The sequence below is a fragment of the Xenopus tropicalis genome, chromosome 1, assembly GCF_000004195.4.
Source record: "Xenopus tropicalis strain Nigerian chromosome 1, UCB_Xtro_10.0, whole genome shotgun sequence".
In the NCBI taxonomy this organism is placed as follows: domain Eukaryota; kingdom Metazoa; phylum Chordata; class Amphibia; order Anura; family Pipidae; genus Xenopus; species Xenopus tropicalis.
The window spans coordinates 127870026-127890834 of record NC_030677.2 but is presented as its reverse complement, the minus strand read 5'-3'; the positions used below and the strand labels follow the sequence as shown (position 1 = coordinate 127890834).

General features: G+C 36.9%; 1 protein-coding gene across 9 annotated transcripts in view; it reads right to left on the bottom strand.

Annotated features, from left to right (window-relative positions):
• Positions 1 to 410: 410 nt before the first annotated feature.
• The window catches only part of rfx3 (regulatory factor X3), a 162608-nt gene continuing 142209 nt past the window's right edge, over positions 411 to 20809 (bottom strand). For 6 of the 9 annotated variants that reach the window (XM_012964804.3, XM_012964824.3, XM_012964817.3 and 3 more), the window contains 9 exons: positions 19365 to 19477; positions 15935 to 16050; positions 15005 to 15159; positions 11468 to 11565; positions 10224 to 10373; positions 9858 to 10066; positions 7014 to 7167; positions 4884 to 4926; positions 411 to 1284 (listed from right to left, as the gene is read on the bottom strand). In XM_012964804.3, the coding sequence (XP_012820258.1) occupies positions 1019 to 1284; positions 4884 to 4926; positions 7014 to 7167; positions 9858 to 10066; positions 10224 to 10373; positions 11468 to 11565; positions 15005 to 15159; positions 15935 to 16050; positions 19365 to 19477 (1304 nt within the window). In that variant the 3' untranslated portion in view covers positions 411 to 1018. 9 annotated transcript variants of the gene reach the window in all.

Here is a 20809-nt window from a genome sequence, read left to right as displayed (position 1 = left end):
CATGCAATCTAGCCATCCTGTTATAAACAATCTATGCCACAAAGTTAGCCATCAGGGAGGAAGGGATATAAGATTCAGTTTATATCAAAGGTCATAATGTACTTACCTAAATTACTGAATATTTGAGGGCCCGTTTATACCCATTCATATGGGCTTTTCTAAACAGCATATAACATCTGTGCAAGTGTGCCCATTTACTGAATCAGTAGTTTTGCAACGGAGAAGCAGGGGAACACTTAGAGAGATTTAACACGGTCTGGGGCCTATGTACATTGCGCTGTCAACTTTTTCTGACCCATTTATACAGTCTCGTAGCGAACCCCCAAAGAGTTTACACACATCAAGCCAAAAATTAATGAACACAATTAACGGAAATTGCTTGCGTTGCTGACCATTAGACAAAAAAATTATACTTTTTTTCACTTGCATTACAACGCACTAATTTAGCTTGCTGCATTAGGTACGTAGTTCATGATATTGACTTATCGAACATAGGAGAAAATGCATATATACTCCTTTGTATTATATTACAACCACCAAAAACATATACCCTCTCACATATAAACAACTTACACCAGTATTTTCTTGCACATTTTTTGGGTCCCCCCCCCCCCCTTGTTTCATGCCTCAGCTGTCACATTATATTTCCAGTGTAAATGAAGATGATTTTACTTTTACAGAAGTGCAACTAATTTACCTACTACTGAGCTAACAATAAAACATAAAGGCAAACTCAAGTTCTAAAATGAAAGAAAGGTTTGGGTAGCTGAGAAACAGAGAGAGAAACAATATATTTATATATATTAAAACATAATAAAATCCATGAACTGCCTGGAAAATCTACTTTACAATGCAAGAGTTGGAGGGGCAAATGCTTGGGGGGGGGGGTAAAGATAAAAAAGGTGGGTCTGAAAGGCCAGAAACAGTCACATTTCAGTCATATTCTGTTCTGCCGCCACTCATTTAAGCCCGACATAGATATATTTCTACATCTCATTTCTGCAAGCTTTTGTTTGCGCTAGACGGCAGTGTAGGTATTCCCGGTGGCACTGCACTGCCTGATGGTCTGAGTGCTTGTAACAATGTGCTCGCTGTGCAGCTGATTTAAGACCAGGCTTTGCTGAACGCTCCCCTCCAGCGATGGCTGCATGCAGCCCACCTGGAACGCTTGGCTCAGCTCCGTCTTTTCCCTCTTGGCTGGGGGCTCTACAGAATCATCAAGCTCTTCCTCTATCTCACTCTCCACATCGCTGCCTTCATCTGCACAAACAAACAACCATGAAACTAGCACAAAGAGAAAGGAGGAGAGTGTGAGAGAGAGACTGAGGAAAATCGCAAAAAATATACTTTTTCATAAACAGATAGAAATGCAACAATATTAAAAGGCAAGTTCACCTTAAAATAAACTTCTAGTATAATGTTTTGCTTGATAATCTGAAACTATAAGCAGATTGTGCCTTTATTTTTTTTATTATGTTTATATCTTGTATCCATTTTTGTTACTCTCCATTGAGGGAACCTGGTTGCTGCCACCCAAGCCACCAGCCGTGGTTTTAATGGGTGACCAAGAGATAAACAGAAGAGGGCCTAAATAGTAATAACAATGAATAATAACAATAAGATCTAGCCTTAGAATAAAACTGCATCCATTTGGTGATTACCAACCTAGTTTTTAAATTTCTATCAGGTTATAATTGGACTAATAAAGGATTACAATACAAAAACCCTAAAAAGACAACTATGTATTGTCTCAGAATATCAATGCAACCACTATATGAAATTCATTTTAAAGGGGACCTGTTGCCCACACATAAAAAGCTGTATAATAAAAGTCCTTTGCAAATTAAAACATCCGTTCTTGTATATATTTAAAAACCTGATCTGTTAATCATATATTGCCTGCCCCGCCTTTATGCCTCAGGCATAGATGTGGGGCAGTCAATTCCTTTCACTTTCCATTCAGCATTTCCTAGACATCACTGCACTCCTCACATTCCTTCTCTCTCCTTACTGCCTATAACTGTGTAGCCTGGGCATGGGCATCAGGTCCCTCATTCTGGGGTGATACAAAACTTGTCTTAATAACAGTGTACACAAAATGGAGTCTGTCTGCTTGTTGGGATTGTAAATTCCAAGAAGGAAGGTTATGCAATTGAAATGTTAAATTTAGTATAAGCAATATTTATTTTGCTCAACTAATATGATAGAAAAGGATTTGGAATTATTTCGTAGGGTAAGAGATTTGCAACCACTCAACTAATAAGTACTAATCAACTAATCACACCAAGAAGCCATGTAATGTTTCTATTTCTGTTCAGTTTCACCGCTACATGACCTAGGAGTAACAAATTTGTGGAAGAAAAATTGACATGCTTATTATATAGTTACAGTGCCCCCCCCCCCCTCTATTCAAAAAGAAGGTGTAGATTTTACCCTAATCATTAAGTTGTAGGGGATGTTCAACTTAAATCACTTTACATGTAAAGAATGGGCCAACAGAGAGAATTGTAGCAATATTTATTATTTTAGTAATTTATTAATATAGTGGCAACATATTTCTGCAGCACCTTACAGAGATTATATATCATTTACATCAGTAGCTGCACCAGTGGAGCTTACAGTCTTACAGTCTAAGGTCCCTATCACAGTTACACACAGTAGCATCTATTTTCTCAGGAGCCAGTTAAGCTGCCTGTATGTTTTTGGAGTGTGGGAGGGAAGCCAGAGGAAACCTACCCAGGTATAGGCAGAAAAAAACTTGTTGCTATTAAACAGTGCCAAGTGCAGATTGTGCCCAAGCTTGAATTCAGGACCCCAGCACTGCAAGGCAGTCACCTTGCTGCCATAGAAACTAGAAGCAAACTAATAACACTAGTTACTACACTCCTTTATAAAGGTAGACAATATCCCAGATGTCACCAATATAGAGTCAACTAAACATAATATAAGTACATGGTTTCAAAAGGATTGTAATGTATTGCATGAATAAATCACTAATCTGCCTCCAACACAAATGTAGTGCCAAATATAGCCAGCAACCCCAAAAGTGAAGTGCAGCCTACAAACAATATAAAAATCTGTGACATTTTTGCTTACACCAATGCTATAATAAAATTCTGTTACAGCAAAACAAACCGTGAGCACATAGGATGAAAACAATCACTAATTACAAGGCTGACTAAGGGGAGAGAAAGGCTTTATTTTCTATACCTATTTTATACAGTTAGGACCAAATCGTAAGCACCCTAGCAGTATTTCAGTGCAGTCCATCAACATGAGCTTCAGATTAGACATTAATAGCCTGACTGATACACAATATCTGCTTTCTCAGCAGGAACAAGTGCAGAGAAAGAGATAAATAAAGACCTTATACAGAAGAACTGGTCCATGCTATCACCCCTTACTGAAACTAAAAAACTATTTATAATGTACACTGTCTATATTTCAAAAGCCATAGTATCAAGCGTTTCAATTGGCAGTATTTTGTTTGGTAAATATTTAGACATACTGCATGCTCCAAACTTATAGCATAATATTTGGCACAGGCCACTAGGGTCTTGTTTTTCTTTAATGTCATAGGGAAAATGCTGTAACAAAGCATCTATAGAGTTTTAGAGCAATTCCACCAGTCCCTAGGTTAAACCCTAAAGCCTAACCCCCAAGCTGAAATGTTACTGGGCTTTATACTGTACATTATGCAAGGCATTAAGCCTGTTAAGGTAATAGGTTCTTTATCAATAGTTAGCAAATATCATCAAGTGCACTTTTTGCAAAGCAGAAGCTTGTCATTTTTATGGCACACTTTACACACATTTACATTGGCAAAGTTGTACAGTTTGACAGAGAATATTAACAGACACATTAACAGAGAACATTTTAGTATATATTTATGCCAGCGAATGTATTATTAGGTATGCAAAAATAAAGTTTGGTACAGTAAAAGCAATCATTCACATAGGGCAAAGGAGGTCACAGTCATTATGGCACTTCTTTTGTAGCTTGTATAATAATAACCCCTTTACATACACAAATATACAGTTCAGGTATCTAACAGATTTCATTCCAAAAGTTACCCAAGCCACATATTGTGTTATTTAATAAACTGTGACCAAGGAATTTACTAAATAATTCTGTACAAAGCAGTATAGCGGGCCCTTTGGTAGTTTGGGAAAGCTACAGAGGCCTCTATTTGTACCTTTATTCACAATCTATACCAGTTGTTTTGGTTCTACTGAAAATACTTGATTAATAACTTAATAATAATGACAGTTCAATGAAATCTGACCAATTCCTGCTGCAGAAAAGACCCCTAAAACAAATGCATAAAAATGGCTCCCAAACTACACATTACATGCCAAACAAGATGAATTAAAAATGAAAAACACAAGCTGCCAACAATGCAAACAATGTAGCACCCGCGCTGCATGCCTTTATATGGTCATGTAAGTCCTTGGGGAATTATAATATCTTAATATTTTACAATAGGGGTACCTTAATCACTATATTATGTAACAAGGTGAGGGGTTTGGCACTTGTTAGACCCTCATAGCTCCAATGCAGATAGCAGAGTAATTTCCCCCCTATTTGCCACTGTCATCACATATAACATATAATAATTTTGTAAACAGAGAACAACTGTGAAATCTACAAAGGCAATTGGCTTTTTTAGTACATACACTGCTTTATGGCCTTTGGCCAGAGGTTTCAAAAACAGTCATTGCATTATCAACTACAATATTAGAGCAACAAAATGAAGCAATAGATTTCACAAGACATAAATAAAGAATGCTACAGCCACACATGCATGCAGCAGGCTTCAAAAACAGATATAGATGCCAACACACTGTTGTCAGATACCACTCATAGCATATCAAGTTACTTACCTTTTTCCATATTTCCTGGTGATGCATCATTTAAATCTCCAAACTAGAGACAAAAATAAAAAAGGTATTAGGAGTTAATGTACGACAATGAATGCATTGATATGATTATGGCAAAATAAGTTTTTGCTGTCTGAATACCATACCAATACATAAAGACGGTATTACTGAGCCTATGTACTGATGTGAGAGAAGTTCTAACACACTTTGAAGGAAATAAAATTGCCTGTTTATGCAGAATTTATCAGTGTCTGTACAGACAGAAAGTGAAATTTAGTCCTCATTGCTAGAAATGGAACCTACACCTGAAATACTGGTATGTTATCTCTGGAAACCCATTATCCAGTTATGGCAAGGCCATCTCCCATAAAGTTCATTTTAAGCAAATTACTTTAATCTTTAAAAATTATTTCCTTATTCTCTGTAATAATAAAAAATTATATTTACTTGATCGCAACTAAGCTGCATGAATGTGTGCCAAATTTTTTGGCAGACTTATGGTATGATGATGCAAATTATGGAGAAAACCTGAGGCCCCAAGCATTCTATACACACACACACACATATAAGTCAAGCTGTGTGTCCGCACTCTAAACCAGTTTAACAGATGGGTGCTGAAGTCAAAATATGGAAAAAAACAGGACCAGCAAACTATTTCTCAGCAATTCTTCTATTTATTCATTCGCCGTGCGTTCCAACATTTTGGTCCCTCCTATCAAGGTCCTTGATAAAGGTCCCAGTAGGGACCGAAACGTCGGAACGCATGGTGAATGAATAAATAAATAGAAGAATTGCTGTGAAATGGTGTGCTGGTCCTGTTTATAGATATATATATATATACACACACACACACACACATATATATTAGACATTTTTTTAAATATAGGCATATCTACAAAGGTGTGTGTGTATCTATCTATCTATCTATCTATATATATATATATATATATATATATATAGATACACACATACGCACACACATGTATAGGACCAGTAATCCAGAATGCTCAAGGTGGGTTTACAGACAGATAAGGGGGTCTTTCCGTACTTTGGATCTCCATACCTTAAGTCTGCTAAAAATAATTAACACATTTCTTAAACCCAACAGAATTGTTTAGCCTCCTATAAGGATTAACTATATTTTAGCTGGGATTAAATTTATATTTATATAAGCTATAAATGTGTTGAAGATTTATGATATAAACAATTTTGGAATTTTTAAAATAAATGTCTATGCAATGATGTGATCATGTGTGCTCTTTAAAACTTGTTAGAGCAGATCATTTAATGTTATACCATAACCCATAAAAACTGCTTAACATAGTAATCTTTGACTCATTGAGCTGTTTTTTACAATTTGTCAAATTCAACCAGCAGATCCAGAAGGGCCCAGAGCTATAAAGTGCCTGATAGGAGACCTAGCTTGCACATTCTAATAAATGTAGAAATAAAAAACAGATAATATTTTGCACAGGTTTTGAAAAGTGGTGACATGTACAGAGTTACTGGGGCCCGCAAGCTATTTCACTAAATGAGAGACAGATCAATTAGTCTCATGGTGACACTGATAGAAGAATGATGACAGGTAGCAAAAACACAGAAAACTCTGTATTTCTTTAAATAAAAAAAAGCAAGGTGGACTTATAATACTGAAGTGCATTATATTATATTACTATACATTTCTTGCAGTTAGCCAGAGATGGGTTGAAAAAAAAACCCCAAAAGCGACAGGATGAGAATTTGAATGTTAGTGTTAGAAGGAGGGGAAGAAAATGACAAAAGAAATTAGAGAAAAAAAGCTCATTCCCAAAGTATATTTTTAGGAAAATGTTCACTTTAATTACTGTGCGACAACTGAAATGTCAGCCACTTGTCCTTCTGATCAGGATCTGAAGTAGGTAATTATGTCTGTTAAAATAAAACTCCAGAGGGTCACCTGTAACCGATAAAACCCTGCTGTAATGATCATTCATCAGTATGAAAAAAAATAGTCTTGAAATGAGAAGATTTTGTGTAGACACCAAATGTTCTTTATTTAAGAAACAGGATGGAAAACACACTCATAGTAAAGGGGTATTCATTAAAAAAAAAAAAAAAAAAGCTAGTAAATTAAATGTTTGTTGACAGACTCACCTCTCCCATGACTGCAATTGGTGATTCTCCAGTTGCCTGGGCAACTCTGTGCTCAACTAAATAAAACATGTATTCATCGTAGAGAAGGCGGATCAGGTGGAAAGAACCAAAGCTGGCAGCACTGCGCAAGGTTAAGTCTCGAATAACCATAGAACTGTTTGAAAAAAAGGAATGAAAGGAAAAGAAAAACAAAAAGAAAAGTAGTACAGGTTGAAATATCACCATTCTCAGTGCATAATTCAGATTTTAAAGATATTTCTTTAATTCACTAGCCTTTGCTAGCTGCTTTAAATACCCATTAATAAGATAAAAGTAGTATATTAACCCTAGGCTCCGGTGCAAATTGACAGTCTTATGCCTTTTTGGAGAGCAATAAATGTCGTAACTCTAAATAAAAACTGTATTAACTCTCTTTAAACAAGCAAAGCAAGCACAAAGCAAATCCATTTCTTAATAAAACCACTTCAGAAATGATAATAAAAACACTGGCTTGCACAGTTTGTGTATATAAATGTTGCAAATGAAGGTAAAAGTAAAATGAAGCAGTAAGTAGTAATAGACTCCAGTGGAGAAACTGGATTTTGAGTTAGATCTCCATTCTGTTTGTAAACCCAAATACATGTCAGATACATATATTCAAGTTCCTGGCTATTTATCCAGTATAGACAACTGTTGGCATAAGTAAAAGATGTCCAGTTCAGTGATTACCATAATAAAACTTTAAAGGGGTTATTCAATAAAAGGTGCAAAGTTTGCTACAGGTCCAGTCAGCTATAGCAACCATCAGTGAGTAGAATTTAATGGTCATCTGTTTGAAGCAAATATTTTATTGGTTGTTAATGGGCAAACTTTGTGTTTTTTTTATTACATATGGGGATTAAGATAGTAAGATAAGCAAGGCTAAAAGTGGAGAGGGGTGATGTCCCCTGATTTTATTAACAATCATAGAGAGTATAATTGTGAAATTGTGTGCCATTTGTAACTGGCAGGTGAATGCCATTATTTTAATAACGTAATAGCGATGGTTCTAAGCAACTGTGGAACGTAGTTAATAAAATGGGCTAGGGGAAAACAAGGGGCATGTGAGCAGTAATTATTTCTTCTTAAACAAGAGGAGGAGGGAGTAGTAAAGGTAAAAACAAAATTTTATATTGATGTTTTAAAACAAATTCTATTTACCGAGTTTATGTTGAACAAACATATATACAGTATAGGTATACCAAACATATATATAAACCAAAATCTTTCCAAGTCCAGTATTCCAGTTCAGCTACCTCATTCAAGCAGGAATATCACTCCTGTGCTCCTGTTGTAGCACTAATTGCATGTAGACATCATATAGGGTAATGGAGGACACCTGACACTGCAGGGCTTTGCTGCAAATTAGTGTTTAATAGTGTGTTACATTACATGTTTCGGGCAAAGCCCGGTGTCCTCTATTACCCTATATGATGTCTACAAACATATATATAGTTATGACCAACATTTTAGTGCAAAGCCCTACTATGTTTACAGTATCAGTATTATTTTTTAAAATGGCATTTGCTTTGATTTATGAGGAAAAAGTTAGCTGTACCTATCCTCAGTGTATTGAAATAAGTTAAAATAAGCTCATTGTGCTATAAGGTCAGGCCCATGACAAGGAGTATTAAGCCTTCATTTGAGGTTCATTCTTGTATTCTCACTTTCAGTTCTCAGTTTGAAAACATACCATGCAAAAGAACATAACAAATCTACATCCTGCTTCGGGCAGTATATTGGATAGTGGTTGCAACTTTATTCCAAGAAAGTCTAAGACCACAGCAAATTTGCTTTCACTCTATTCTTTCCTTTTATTCCTAGACCATTTGATTTTTAAAGGACCTGTACTTGTTTTATTTATGCAGTGATGCTCTCAAAGGACCTGGGGAAAATGGACATATATTGTCCAAGAAATCCCCCAGTCAAAGTTCCTACTTTTTTTTCTTCATAGAATCGTATCTAATTACTTTGCCATATCTAGGCTTCATTTCTTTCCATTTTTTACACTTTTGGTAGTTGCTAAATGCTGCTTATTCATCAACATCAAGTACATGTAGACTTTGGAGGAGCACACATTTTCTGCTCTAAAGGTGGCCATACACCAGGGCTGGAACTTGGGGTAGGCACCAAGGGTGCAAAGATGGGGGGCCCCATATAGTTACCTCTCCTGCCTAACCCTAGTCCGTGCTCCCTTGCCATTGGCCCCAATTCTTGTCACTGCATGGTGGGGGCAATGATCCCCATGCACACGTGCACACATGGGCCCCCGTGGAGGGTGCAGGGACAAGGTGGCTGACCGTGTTGGCTAGGTCGGCTGACCTTGACCTGCCTCTGTCATACATGCTGTGATTTGCTTGTTTGGCAAGGTCACAAAATGAGCAAATCATCTCCCAATATGCCCACCTATAGTGGGCAGTATCGGGCTAATTGGATTGTTTGGGCCTAGGGCCGAATGATCAGATTAAAATGGTGGGTACATGGATAGATGAGTTGAGGATCGCATCAATGCACACTGATGTGGTCCCAGATCCAAAGGGAAAATCAAACCAGCCTGATCGAAATCTGGAAAGTTTAAACCTACATATTGGTCAGGTAGGCCTAATGGTGGTGCCCATACACGGGCAAATAAGCTGCAAAATCGGTCTGAAGGACCTGAATTAAAAATGTTTTTAAATAGCAATATTTTAAAAGAAAGAAAAATATGTACTTGTATTTGAAACATTATCACTTAAAATGTAAAGGGCATATACTGTATGTTTTGTTATTTCTTGTTATTTTTCTATGAGTGCTTTTTGACATGAAGCTGAAATAGAGTGAAGGTACCTGTAAAATGACCACTTGAGCAGAAATTGCCGGGCTGCTTTAGGAAAGCTGGGCCGTCCTTCATACGGTTTCAAGGCTTGTGTCACCACATTGTCTAACCAGGCAGCCCACTGCTCCAGAGTGCTCTGCTGCTGGAGAGTCATCTTAAAGTCTGTTTCTAGTCTCTGCACCATGCTGTCATCACACTGACACACCCAGGAAGCCTGCTCCTATCATTGGACAACGAGATCACATAACCATATACTTAATCATATATCAACATATTCAGATTCATGCATATTATTATTTAAAACCCATATATATACTGTATATATATATATATATATATATATATACATATAATATTATAATCCTTATGTGATTTACCTGGACGTTGGCGAAGTCCACACGGTTGAGGTCATTTAGCATCTGGTTGATCTGAGACGTGTTCTGCAGCACAGCGCGAGCTGCTTGAGCCAAGTGATTAAGGGATGTGTATCTACGCAGAGTTTGGGCAAAGGCACTTACAGCAGCAACCTGTTAACACAGAAATGCTAATACATACATGTCTGTACACATTTTATTTTCAGTATCAAGCTTAAAAACATTTTTTCAAAGAAGAGAGTAAATTCTACAAGAAGAAAAGTTATAGAAGGCAAGAAGGGAACTCTAAGGGCTCTGGCACACGGGGAGATTAGTCGCCCGCGACAAATCTCCCTTGTCACGGGCGACTAATCTCCCAAACTACCATGCCACCGGCGAAAATGTAAGTCGCCGGTGGGATGGCACACGCTGCGCTGGCGATTTCGCGGGCGACTAATCTCCCTGTGTGCCAGAGCCCTAATACAATGGCAGCTATGTGTTCATCACACACACACACACAAAAAATCACACGTTTAATATCTTATCACAGATTAAATTCTTTTGACCTGAAACTGTCTCTTTTCTTCCCAGTCTGCAACCAAATAGTAAGCTGAGCTTTGGTCACTGCTCGGCCCTGACAGGCAAGCAACTAATTTAGGTTTAATACAGGGAATGCAACACTGAAATATTCACATCTAGCTTTCCACATGCTCCATTCTTCATATTTTGATTAAACCTTTATTCAAAAGATTTAGTTGTATGTCACGTCTTACTTACAATTTCTAATATTTTTTAGCAATCTTTACTTCTTTAGAATATGCCAAGTCCATGCATGGTTACTATCTAAATTTTAAATTCAGTACAAGAAAATGGTCTCTGACTCCAGTACTATTATTATTAAGTATTGTTTTTTCGGGGCCACCAGAATGATAGCTGCACCCTCTACAACTCTATTTATTACTCCATCTTCTTGTTCAGTTTAATGCTCCTGACCAACAAAACGCAGCCCAGCTATGGAATCCGTGTATCATAACTGAGACCTGTGCAGTTATTTTGAGGATAACTTTAGTCTTGTCCCCCGTTTTATATCCCATTATTTTTTCATTGTGATTTTCCTGTTAAAGTAAGTACAATGGAGTCCTCCCAATCATAAACATTACTTCTGCTGAATTAATGTATATGAGCCAAATTCAAATCCACCAAACCACTTGCTTACTAACTGTTAGCATTCTTCAGAAGAAAGGTATCCACAGCAGGATGTAGCTCACCTTGGTTTGTATCATTCTTTGTGGAATATTACTCATGGCACTAGAGAGCCAACCTTCAAGGCTCTTTGCAAAATTGCGAACGGCTTGGGTCAAGGCACCTAAACAGGAAGAAAGGACAAAGAGTAAGCAACGCAGGACTATCTCATTATATTGCTTAACTAAAGCTTAGTCCCCAGGGCATTGTCATGAAATGATAGAGGAAAAAGTATTACAGTATGTTTCTTTTTAAAAACCTGAACATCAAGCACAGTGAGAGGTCTGGACCGGATATTTCTTTTACCTTAATCACAATTTATCTATAGAGTATTCTACTGTATCTGCTGAAAGCAGCTGTCATGATGTTATGGGTGCAAAGGAACCTTAGCACAAACAGAAGTACAAACACCAAACATCTCCCATTTAAAAGGGCACTGACTGCAGTCACCAACTATTGAATTATAAAAGAATACATTCTGTATGACTATTCTTAAGAAGCCATACTGTGCATGTCTGAGAGTTGCTTTGTCCTTGATAAATCTAAGCAAGCATGCTAGCTTTCTTCTATCATAATCTTGCTTCATTTTATTACTTTCTGTACATAAGGTTGTCTTGTCAGAGCACCCTTAACTCCTCCCACTGGTAAGTACAAACATGCACAGAATCATCCACGGAAACTAGACTTTGCATAAAGAAAGAAAATACAATTCTAAGCAACTTTCCAATAAACATTAATTGATAAAAAAAGGTTAAGGTATGTGTAAATATAAGTGCAACTGAAAGCAGTATCTGTTTCTGACTCCTGAAACAATTTTGCAAGCCAGCTGATGAAATCTGATAAAAAGTCCTGGAAGAGATCTGACTCCTGTTACTTTTTTCAGAGTCAGACACAGAAAAGAAAAGGGAATAAACAAATACTTCTTTCAATAGCATTTGCATTTAAACTCTAACACTATTGAAAAATAAAGATGCTTAGAATTACGCTTAAGATTAGTGCAAGTATGTTACAAAAAGCAGAAGCAAGCTGAGAAAGAGGTTAAAAAGTGCATTTTATAGGAGACTTTACTGTGTCAAATGATTCACATTACCACAAGCTTGTACACTGCCCTATAACATTGATGGTAGAAATGGATTATTTGGCCAATTAAGTCTGCTTATTTTAAAGCTGAAAGTGAGGCCTCGCAGACTCATAACCATACATTTCCTAATCATGTATCTCTCTCTCTTATACAACAAATCTACAAAACAGAAATGTTTTTTTGTTGCGATACTCTGTACGTATGCTACAGAACACCCCAGGTAATCACCCCATGAAATACTTTTAGAGATACCCATTTCTCTGTGGCAGTGGAAGGCCAAAAATAGTTTGCATTGAGAAAAAACAGACCAGCACTGAAATATGCCTTTAAAAACAAAAAAAAAGTCTAGAGTATTAGTGCCATCCCAAACTAGATGACTCTAGTACAGGAATATTCTGAGCTTTGCCCAAGCCCAAGGTATGGGATCCATTATCCGGAAACCTGTTATCCAGTAAAGGCTCTGAATTACAGGAAGCCCGCCTCCCATAGACTCAATTTTAATCAAATAATTTACATGACTAAAAATGATTTCCTTTTTCTCTTTAATAATAAAACAGTACCTTGTATTTGATCCCAACTAAGATATATTTAATCCTTATAGAAGGCAAAAAAATCCTATTGGGTTTATTAACTGTTTATATAATTTTTAGTAGACTTAAGGTATGGAAATCCAAATCATGAAAAAAACCATATCCCGAGCATTCGGATAACAGGTTCCATACCTGTATTCTTATCTTAAAGGAGCAGGAAAGGTAAAAACTAAGTAAGCTTTATTGGAAAGATCTATGTAAATACAGCCATAAGCACTCACAGAGTCCTCAGTCAAAAGATACAGGATTTCTTGTCTGTTTGTTTTCCTCTGCCAAAGACACTCAGCTCTCTCCTGCTCCCCCCTCCCTCAAGAATGCTAAGAACTCCCTCCCCCCCTTAGGAATGTGTGATCTGAACCAATCAGCAGGAAGCTTCCTCATAGTCTTACAAACTGAGCATGTACACCGGCTTTGGTCTCGGTGCAGGAGCGAGGCATTATGGGAACTCTCTTTACAGAGCTCAGAGTTTTTTTTTCCTATGAGGCTTCTGATCATCTGAACAGGCGAAATATGGGGAGACTTAAGCGCACTATTGAGACACCTGAAGGTATGCCTGCAGCTTGAGATTAACCCTTTATTAGCCTTTCCTTCTTCTTTAAGCATGTTTTTAAATATCACCCCAACGTACCTCTAACAATGGAGCACATTTGTGTTTGTTGCTAATATCTCTTTCATTTAACAATAACTGCTTACTTAATTTTTGTTGTAAAAGTACCAAACTACTAACTGTAGCTGCCTGTAATCTTGTCAAAAAAAATCCATTGATTCCCTGAGCTACTTGTTATTAGTGGGTTAAATGCATTGAAAATGCTCTCACATTCAACATTAAGCATCTGCAAAACAAAAATAGAAAGGAAAGGAAAAAAATAAAAACACAACCAACCAGCCTGGAAATTGCTAATGCCGATGTTACTGAAAGATACTCAGAATTAAGGGGCTGAAGAAGAGGCATTTATTTCTTCGTTTTTTGGTTGCACAGTGAAGGTCATAAGCCTGTTCATGTTGCACAATGCTGTAGGCATTAAATTGTTCTGCACTATGCAGCATGTAACTAGCCCTTCCAATACAGATATACACATCAGTTGAAAGTAGCTTTGTTTACCACAAGGTTCTTTAGGATTACTGCTCTTCAGAATAATAAAAAAAGAAAAAAAAATCACATTGACTTTCAAATTCCTGCTGCTTGTCTCCTAGGCAGAACATAGTCACCCAGGCTGCTTTATAATAAAAGGCAGAAGGACATAATACCGTAACCTATAAAGCTTTATTCACAAATAGTACATTCAGATATAAAAGGCACGAAGAAAAAGATTAACTGTAATCCCCATTAGTGAGATTACCTGCCTTTGATACGGATGATGTACAATTTTCAGAATAAGGCAAAAGAGAAAAAAAAAGGAATAAAGCTGAAGTCTGTAATTAGACCACTGTGACCAAGCATTACGTAGGCGGATTGGCTAGTGAATCGCTACCAGATACACTGCCAGCTCAGTGAGACCTTGAACAAGTCACTCTGTTCCTGTGCCTCAGCGAGCAGAAAAACAGGTTGTAAAATTCTCAGGGCCAGGATTTATTGTACCTATACTGTTCAACGACAGCTGGATTATTTCTGGGTCATGACACCTTTTACTTTGGCAACTTGGAACTCAAAAATAATGCAGCGTGCATATAACAACAAGTGCCCTAAAAGTGAGATATTTTAAGTGCTCTAAGGCCCTATGAAAACATGGTGCCATTAAGAAGTGCAATAGAGCTGCTAATGCAGTACTTTTCTCTTACATTGTGATTACAGAGGATAGAATGTAACATCATATCACACACAGCACTCTTGGAGCTATATATTCTATTCTATTCCTGCCAGAACCATTCATTCGGTTTAGTTCATAACCTACTAGGAATTGGTCTTAGGACATCAGGAATGAGAATCTCCACCAAGGATTGGTACATCATATGGTCACAGTTGCACATCCACTTTACAATAGACTCGTTTTTGCAGAACAAAATCAGCTTTGACTTGGGCAGCCTGCTTTCTATTTCACTCAGGTTTCTGCAGAAATATTAAGAAAATAGGCAAACACTTAGTAGGAGCATGCAGCAAAAGCAAGCACTCTAACATTCATACAAAGTAGGAGCATCCAGCAAAAGCAAGCACTCTAACATTCATACAAAGTAGGAGCATGCAGCAAAAGCAAGCACTCTAACATTCATACAAAGTAGGAGCATGCAGCAAAAGCAAGCACTCTAACAGTCATACAAAGTAGGAGCATGCAGCAAAAGCAAGCGCTCTAACAGTCATACAAAGCATGCAGCAGAAAGGGACCGCTCTAATACATACAAAGTAGGAGCATGCAGCAAAAACCCCCCCAAAAACTAAAATAATTCCATTAAAGGGGAACACCCAAAAACTATTGTGTTTTTGTTTTGTTTTGCATAGTGAAAATGCTATTCTAAGAAACTTTCCAATGTACATTAAACAATTTCAATGGTCTGGAGTCAGAGCCATGTGTCAAACAGTCAGCTATTTATATTTACAAATTTACAAAACTTTAAAGTCAATGAAAAAAAGCAATCAACTTATATTGGAAGTTTGCATTTTGTTTCACTATGCAAAAAAGTTTTTGTGCTGGGATTAAAGTTGGGTCAGAACTTGTAGTGTACAGTACACATAAACACTCTGGTATTGAATGAAAATGTAAGTAAATTTTGGGAGGATGGGGGGCTTAAATAGTCTGTACATTGTTGTTGTTGTTATTTCCTGCTGTGTTTGACATTAAAATGAGAAGCTACTCAGAGTAAAAAACCTAGTAAAAGGAAAGCATTACCCTGATTCTGTAATGGTGGAACCATCGGCTGGAGATGAAGGAGAGTAACGCCAGAAAGTCTGCCACAACTTCTCGATCAGGCTAAACTGTAGATTAACAACAACGTCCAATATCGCCTAAAGGTAGATAAGCAAAAGAAAGTTTGTAAGCATGATTTTTGAATTTGTCTAAATACCAAATTATGTGCAAAAAGTCATCGAATTATAAACCAAATTCAAACAATTTGCGGGTTCTGTGCATCAGTTTGTGGAACATCTGCATAATATATTGCATATAGGGATGCACTGAATCCAGGATTTGGTTAGGGATTTGCCCAAGATTCGTCCTTTTTCAGCAGTATTCAGATTTGGCCAAATCCATGCTCCTGGCCAAACCGAATTTGAATCCTTAAAATCACAAGACATTTTGTCATGTAAACACGGAACATGAACATTTTTTGCGGCACACGCACTGTGCACTAATTTACATTTGCAAAAAAGGGTATGGATTCGGTTCAGTATTCCAGCCAAATCTCTCACAAAGGATTTGCCCAAATCCAAAAACAAGTGGATTCGGTGCATCCCTAATTGCGTAATATATAAAAGTCAATCTACATTTTAGTCAAAATCAGGAAAAGGCTGAAAAGCTGTTTTAATTTGTGGTCCACCTGCTTCACTGGTCACTATATGAACTGTGCACTGCTTAACAACATACAGTATGGAAATACAAAATATACAGCGCCTTGTGGTATGTAAATACAGGTGCCCTAGATTTTGTTATCTGTGGAAGGAAAAAGGTCCTATATGTTATATTTGATCCCAAGCTGGCTGATACTTGTACTTACAGCAGATGGCTTACAATAGAATTTCATTATACAGAATTATAAAATGTTATCATCAGTGCTCCCTCCAGTGTTTCATCAGTGCTAATTCCTTTTATTTCAAAGTGATTGCGGGTGTAAGCAGAACATTTATGTGATGATTCTTCCTTACTCCCTTATACTGTGAATCTCTCTGACTTTCATTAGATAGACTACAGGTATAGAATCTGTTATCCAGAATGCTTGAGACCTGAAGTCTTCCAGATAAGGGGTCTTTCCATAGTTTGGATCTCCATACTTTAGGTCTACTAAAAAATAATTAATTATATCTTAGTTGGCATCAAGTACAGGTATAGGATCCATTATCCAGAATGCACGGGACCAAGGGTATTCCGGATAAGGGGTCTTTCCGTAATTTGGATCTCCATACCTTAAGTCTACTAAAAAATTAATAAAACATTAATTAAACCCAATAGTGTTGTTTTGCATCCAATAAGGATTATTTATATCTTAGTTGGGATCGATTACAAGGTACTGCTTTATTACTACAAAGAAAAAGGAAATCAGTTTTAAAATTCTGAATTATTTGATTAAAATAGAGTCTATGGGAGACGGGCTTTCCGTAATTCGGAGCTTTCTGGATAACGGGTTTCCGGATAAGGGATCCCATACCTGTACAAGGTACTGTTTTATTATTACAGACAAAAAGGAAATCATTTCTAAAAATTAGAATTATTTGCTTATAATGAAGTCTATGGGAAATGGCCTTCCCGTAATTCAGAACTTTCTGGATAAAGGGTTTCTGAATAACTGGTCCTATACTTCTATTTATTTAACATTCTGTGCTCTCTTATTGCTTAGCATCTGCCGAAAAAAATACATGATTAGCCAAAGTAGGAATGTTATTTGATAAGGGAAATAGATCTTCATCCCATGTAAGCAAAGGATTAAGTTACCTAATCCAATGCTTGATCCCGATTTTTTTTTTTTTTTTTTTTAATGGCAAGTTAGGAAAACAGGTTAAAGCTTTGGTAAACAGACTAAACCACACAACAAATGCGCCAGGAATGTATTTAGATAAGATAAGAGAATGTGTTGCCCATGTCCCTCTGTGAAATCAAGGGTTAAGAGATGTTTCATATGGTTCCTATGAATCTACGTTATGCCACTCTTTACGAAGGAGGTTCACAACCAAACATTCTGACTGGTGCCTGACTGACTGGTGGTGTGACAAAGCTAAAGAAATGACATCTCAACTAAAGCCGAAATCTATCACTAAACAGACAAAAGCCAAGAGGTAGCAGTTTCAAATACTATCTCTGGATGATGATGCCATGGTCCCGTAAAGATTTGCAGACCACCATTAACTGCAATACAATATGTATATTTCATAGAATAGAACCACTAGATGGCACTGTGCAACCAACATCATAACTAAACATAGGCAAACCATATAACCAAATAAATATTGCCACTGCTTCCCCTAGTGGTTAATTAGAGTAATCAAAAAGGTACAGCACCAGTGATGGAAAAGGATTGTGTATTGATAACCACCTAATGGCTGTGGCAAGATACTGCACTAAAAACCACAAAAAGTCCTGTAACAAGAAAGCATGTAATCCACAAAATATTTAAAAAAATAAAGAATTTTACGTGATATAATTTAGGGGAGCTTTACCCGTGTGAGAAATGAAGACAACACCTGCCAATGGGCACAAATTTCTCTTTTTTTGCTACAGTTTATACAGGTGCAGTGGCCAGCTTCATGTTGTAGCCTTTCCCAGCTAAAGTCAGGTGATTCCAGTGGAGCCAATAAAGGCCAACCATTTGGGGGTTTTAACCCTGAAAGCAAGCAAGCTGCAGGTACAACTTGGTCCCTTTGTAAAACGTATAATAAAATCGTTGAATACTTAATGAATAAAATGAAAGTGAGTGTGGGACTGGCCAGACCGGGGATAACTACTGTAGTTAGCCAGCTTAGTGTAAGTAATTAAGTATATTGCTATATATGGACAAATAATCCCTGTTTTGCTTAAAGGGATGGCATATATTGATAGTTTAATGCACAGAATATCTTAATGTCCTGTATATACTGATAATGGGTGTGTGAAGACAGCCCTACACCATATTCTTTTTTTATGCAAAGATTACAGTACTACCTTAATAGCACACCAAAATAGTCCATCCTTGCTGGGGTACATGTACAGCACAGCCTTCCCTGTAAAGATGCCCTGAGCTTAAACCTCCAGCCATGTATCCCTAATATAAAATATTTGGATCTCTATTAATAAATAATAAAGAAGCAATAATGTTCTAGAATTGTTGAGGAGTTGTAACTACGTGATGGGATAAATAAAAGATTTACATGTTAGGTTTTACAATAGTTCACTCTCCTAAATTGTAAAAAAGTGAATGGAAAAACTCACACTTAAAAAAACTAACTGAAGTTTGGTAATGTTTTGCTGACATCTGTGACAATTATTTTTGAAATCATTCTATCTTTTGCCCTTAAATTGTTGGACAGACTAGTGTTTCGCTGAAAGAGCTCTGATTAAAACAACAAGAGAAAGTGGAATTAGTGGCCCCAGGACGTACCACTCGGTAGCTGGAATCCACAGAATGCTGCCTTACCTCACAGTGCTCTCGATAAAGACTCTGCAACGACTTGATATCTTCAAAGGTTGTACCATCTGGCAGAGAAGATATTTCAACTTCTGCAAACTCTGGAAGAGCTCGAGACGCATCTGTTACCATAACAACATAATGGAAGAAAGATATTGTGGATGGTGCCAATTACAGCTTCATTAGGAAAATATTTAAGAAGCATAGCAAGACAGACATTCAAAAAGGTCACATTACTTAATGAGCAGAGGCTGGCCAGATTTTATTTTTATTTTTATTAATGTTGGTGGAAAGAATAAGATAATATTTTTCAAACATGATATAGAACATTCATAGAATATTCAGTTTAAAAATATGTTCACACACTTAACAAATAATGACTGTATATATTTTGCCAGAAATTGTAAAAAATTTTCTATGGTTGCACACTGCATTCCCATTTTAAAAAATGGTCAGAATTATTTGGGGATAGTGACATCTTTGTTAATAACTTGGAAGGTTAGAAAAGTGTTTGGTGTGTGCTAAATAGAATTCAGTCCACCATATCTAGTCCAACAGAATCAATATACTATAAGTGCTAACTTGGCATGGCCACATTAAAATCACATCATTTAGTCTAAAGGGACCAGCTGATATATTTGTTGTCAGGTTAATAAGGGCCATGGAATACTATTGACAAAGTGCAGATAAAGTGAAATCTGTAATATTCACTATAGTCTTCTGTAATATTCACTATAGATTTTCACACTGATCTGAAATCCAAAAGACTGCATGTGAGGTATACACAGCATTATACTGCTGGCGCAGCAGTACCCCACAATATACAGATTTCTATGCTAATACTAAATTAAAAATAATTATGTTTCTCTTTTGAAGAATTGAATTACTTGTGCACCAGCCTTGCATGCAATTCACAGCATAGTAAGGGCCTTGGTTAGTATTCCATGTTACTCGGTCAGATATTAGATCTCTCAAGAAACTCTATGTATGTGGGTTCAATGATATATACACACACATATATATTTTTTTTTTATTTAGTTTTTTTTAGATGCTCATGTAATATCATATCTGTTGGAAATTGTAAGTGCAGAACTATAAATAGAAGATGCCTACAGTGTGTAAGCTGCTGCTGTTATCAGAAAGAATGCAAGTTCTAGGCAAGCCTCTATCTTTTTAATGCATTGTACTGGGGCCCTGCATGCCAACAAAACTATAGAACTATAAAGGCTATGAACTCAGCAAGGATAGTGAGTGGCACAACTACGGGAAAAAAGGACACTGGCGAGATGGGTGAAAAGAAGCTACAGAATGGCTCAATGGGGGACTAAGGAAGTTGGACATAAAAAAAGGCTTCAAGTAAAAGGCCAAAAGAAAACAAATGTGCACAACGCAGGTTGAAAAACCCATGCAGTTCTTGAGGTAATGACAGTTTCTCATGTTATGTTATAGCATTG